Below are 708 nucleotides of genomic sequence, written 5' to 3'. Positions count from 1 at the left end.
GGCATGGCATGGAATGGAAGAGCATCTCTTGGCTGCCCGCTGCCCCAACCCACCGTGATGTAGGGGTCGCGGAGCTGCAGGCCATACAGCGTCCAGCTGGTGGAGGCCAGGAAGGTGGCGATGGTCAGGGGGAAGGACAGGCAGCGTGTCGACTTGGTCCGGACAATCTTGGCCTGCAGAAACAAGTGTCAGGCTGGTCCCGGGCTGGGCAGCTCCGGCGCCGCCACCGTGGCCCTCCCCCGGAGCTGCCGCCCAGCCCCACGCACCAGGTCGGCCAGTGGCGAGAGGTACATGCTGATGGTGAAGATGCTGCAGAAGAGCCCCAGGCGCGCCAGGCGTGTCCGCATATCGGCAATCAGGAGGGTGAAGTAGCCATAGCCGGCGGCCAGCACAGCCAGGAGCAGCAGGCTCCGCAGCAGCACAGGGCGCTGGGGCAGAGAGGAGGGGGACGGTCAGGGGGAGGGTCCCCCCGTCTCCCCCATCGACTGAGGCAGGCCGGCCCCCACCTTCGCAGGGCTGTAGTAGAGGTATGCCAGGATGTAGAGGGTCTGCAGGGCCGCCCCGATGGTGTTGACGGCGATCAGCGTCCAGTCCTGCTTCAGGCAGCCGTAGCCCAGCCAGCTCAGGTTGCTGCAGGGCAAATGGCACAGGCACTTGCTGCCACAATGGCACAGGCACTTGCTGCCACGGCCTGGGGGCTTCTGCCCT

General features: G+C 66.8%; 1 protein-coding gene across 1 annotated transcript in view; it reads right to left on the bottom strand.

The window, feature by feature from the left end:
- Positions 1-53: 53 nt before the first annotated feature.
- SLC50A1 (solute carrier family 50 member 1) overlaps positions 54-708 on the bottom strand; it is a gene marked incomplete at its 3' end in the record, with an annotated part of 3,668 nt that continues 3,013 nt past the window's right edge. Inside the window, exons 2-4 of the mRNA XM_009287230.1 lie at positions 507-630; positions 267-428; positions 54-173 (exon numbers count right to left, since the gene is read on the bottom strand). Of these exons, the coding sequence (XP_009285505.1) occupies positions 54-173; positions 267-428; positions 507-630 (406 nt within the window). The remainder of the gene's footprint in view (positions 174-266; positions 429-506; positions 631-708) is intronic.

The sequence above is a fragment of the Aptenodytes forsteri genome, unplaced genomic scaffold (genome assembly GCF_000699145.1).
Source record: "Aptenodytes forsteri isolate BGI_AS27 unplaced genomic scaffold, ASM69914v1 Scaffold617, whole genome shotgun sequence".
Taxonomy (NCBI): Eukaryota; Metazoa; Chordata; class Aves; order Sphenisciformes; family Spheniscidae; genus Aptenodytes; species Aptenodytes forsteri.
The sequence above is the reverse complement of the archived record's forward strand: the minus strand, read 5'-3'. Positions and strand labels throughout refer to the sequence as shown.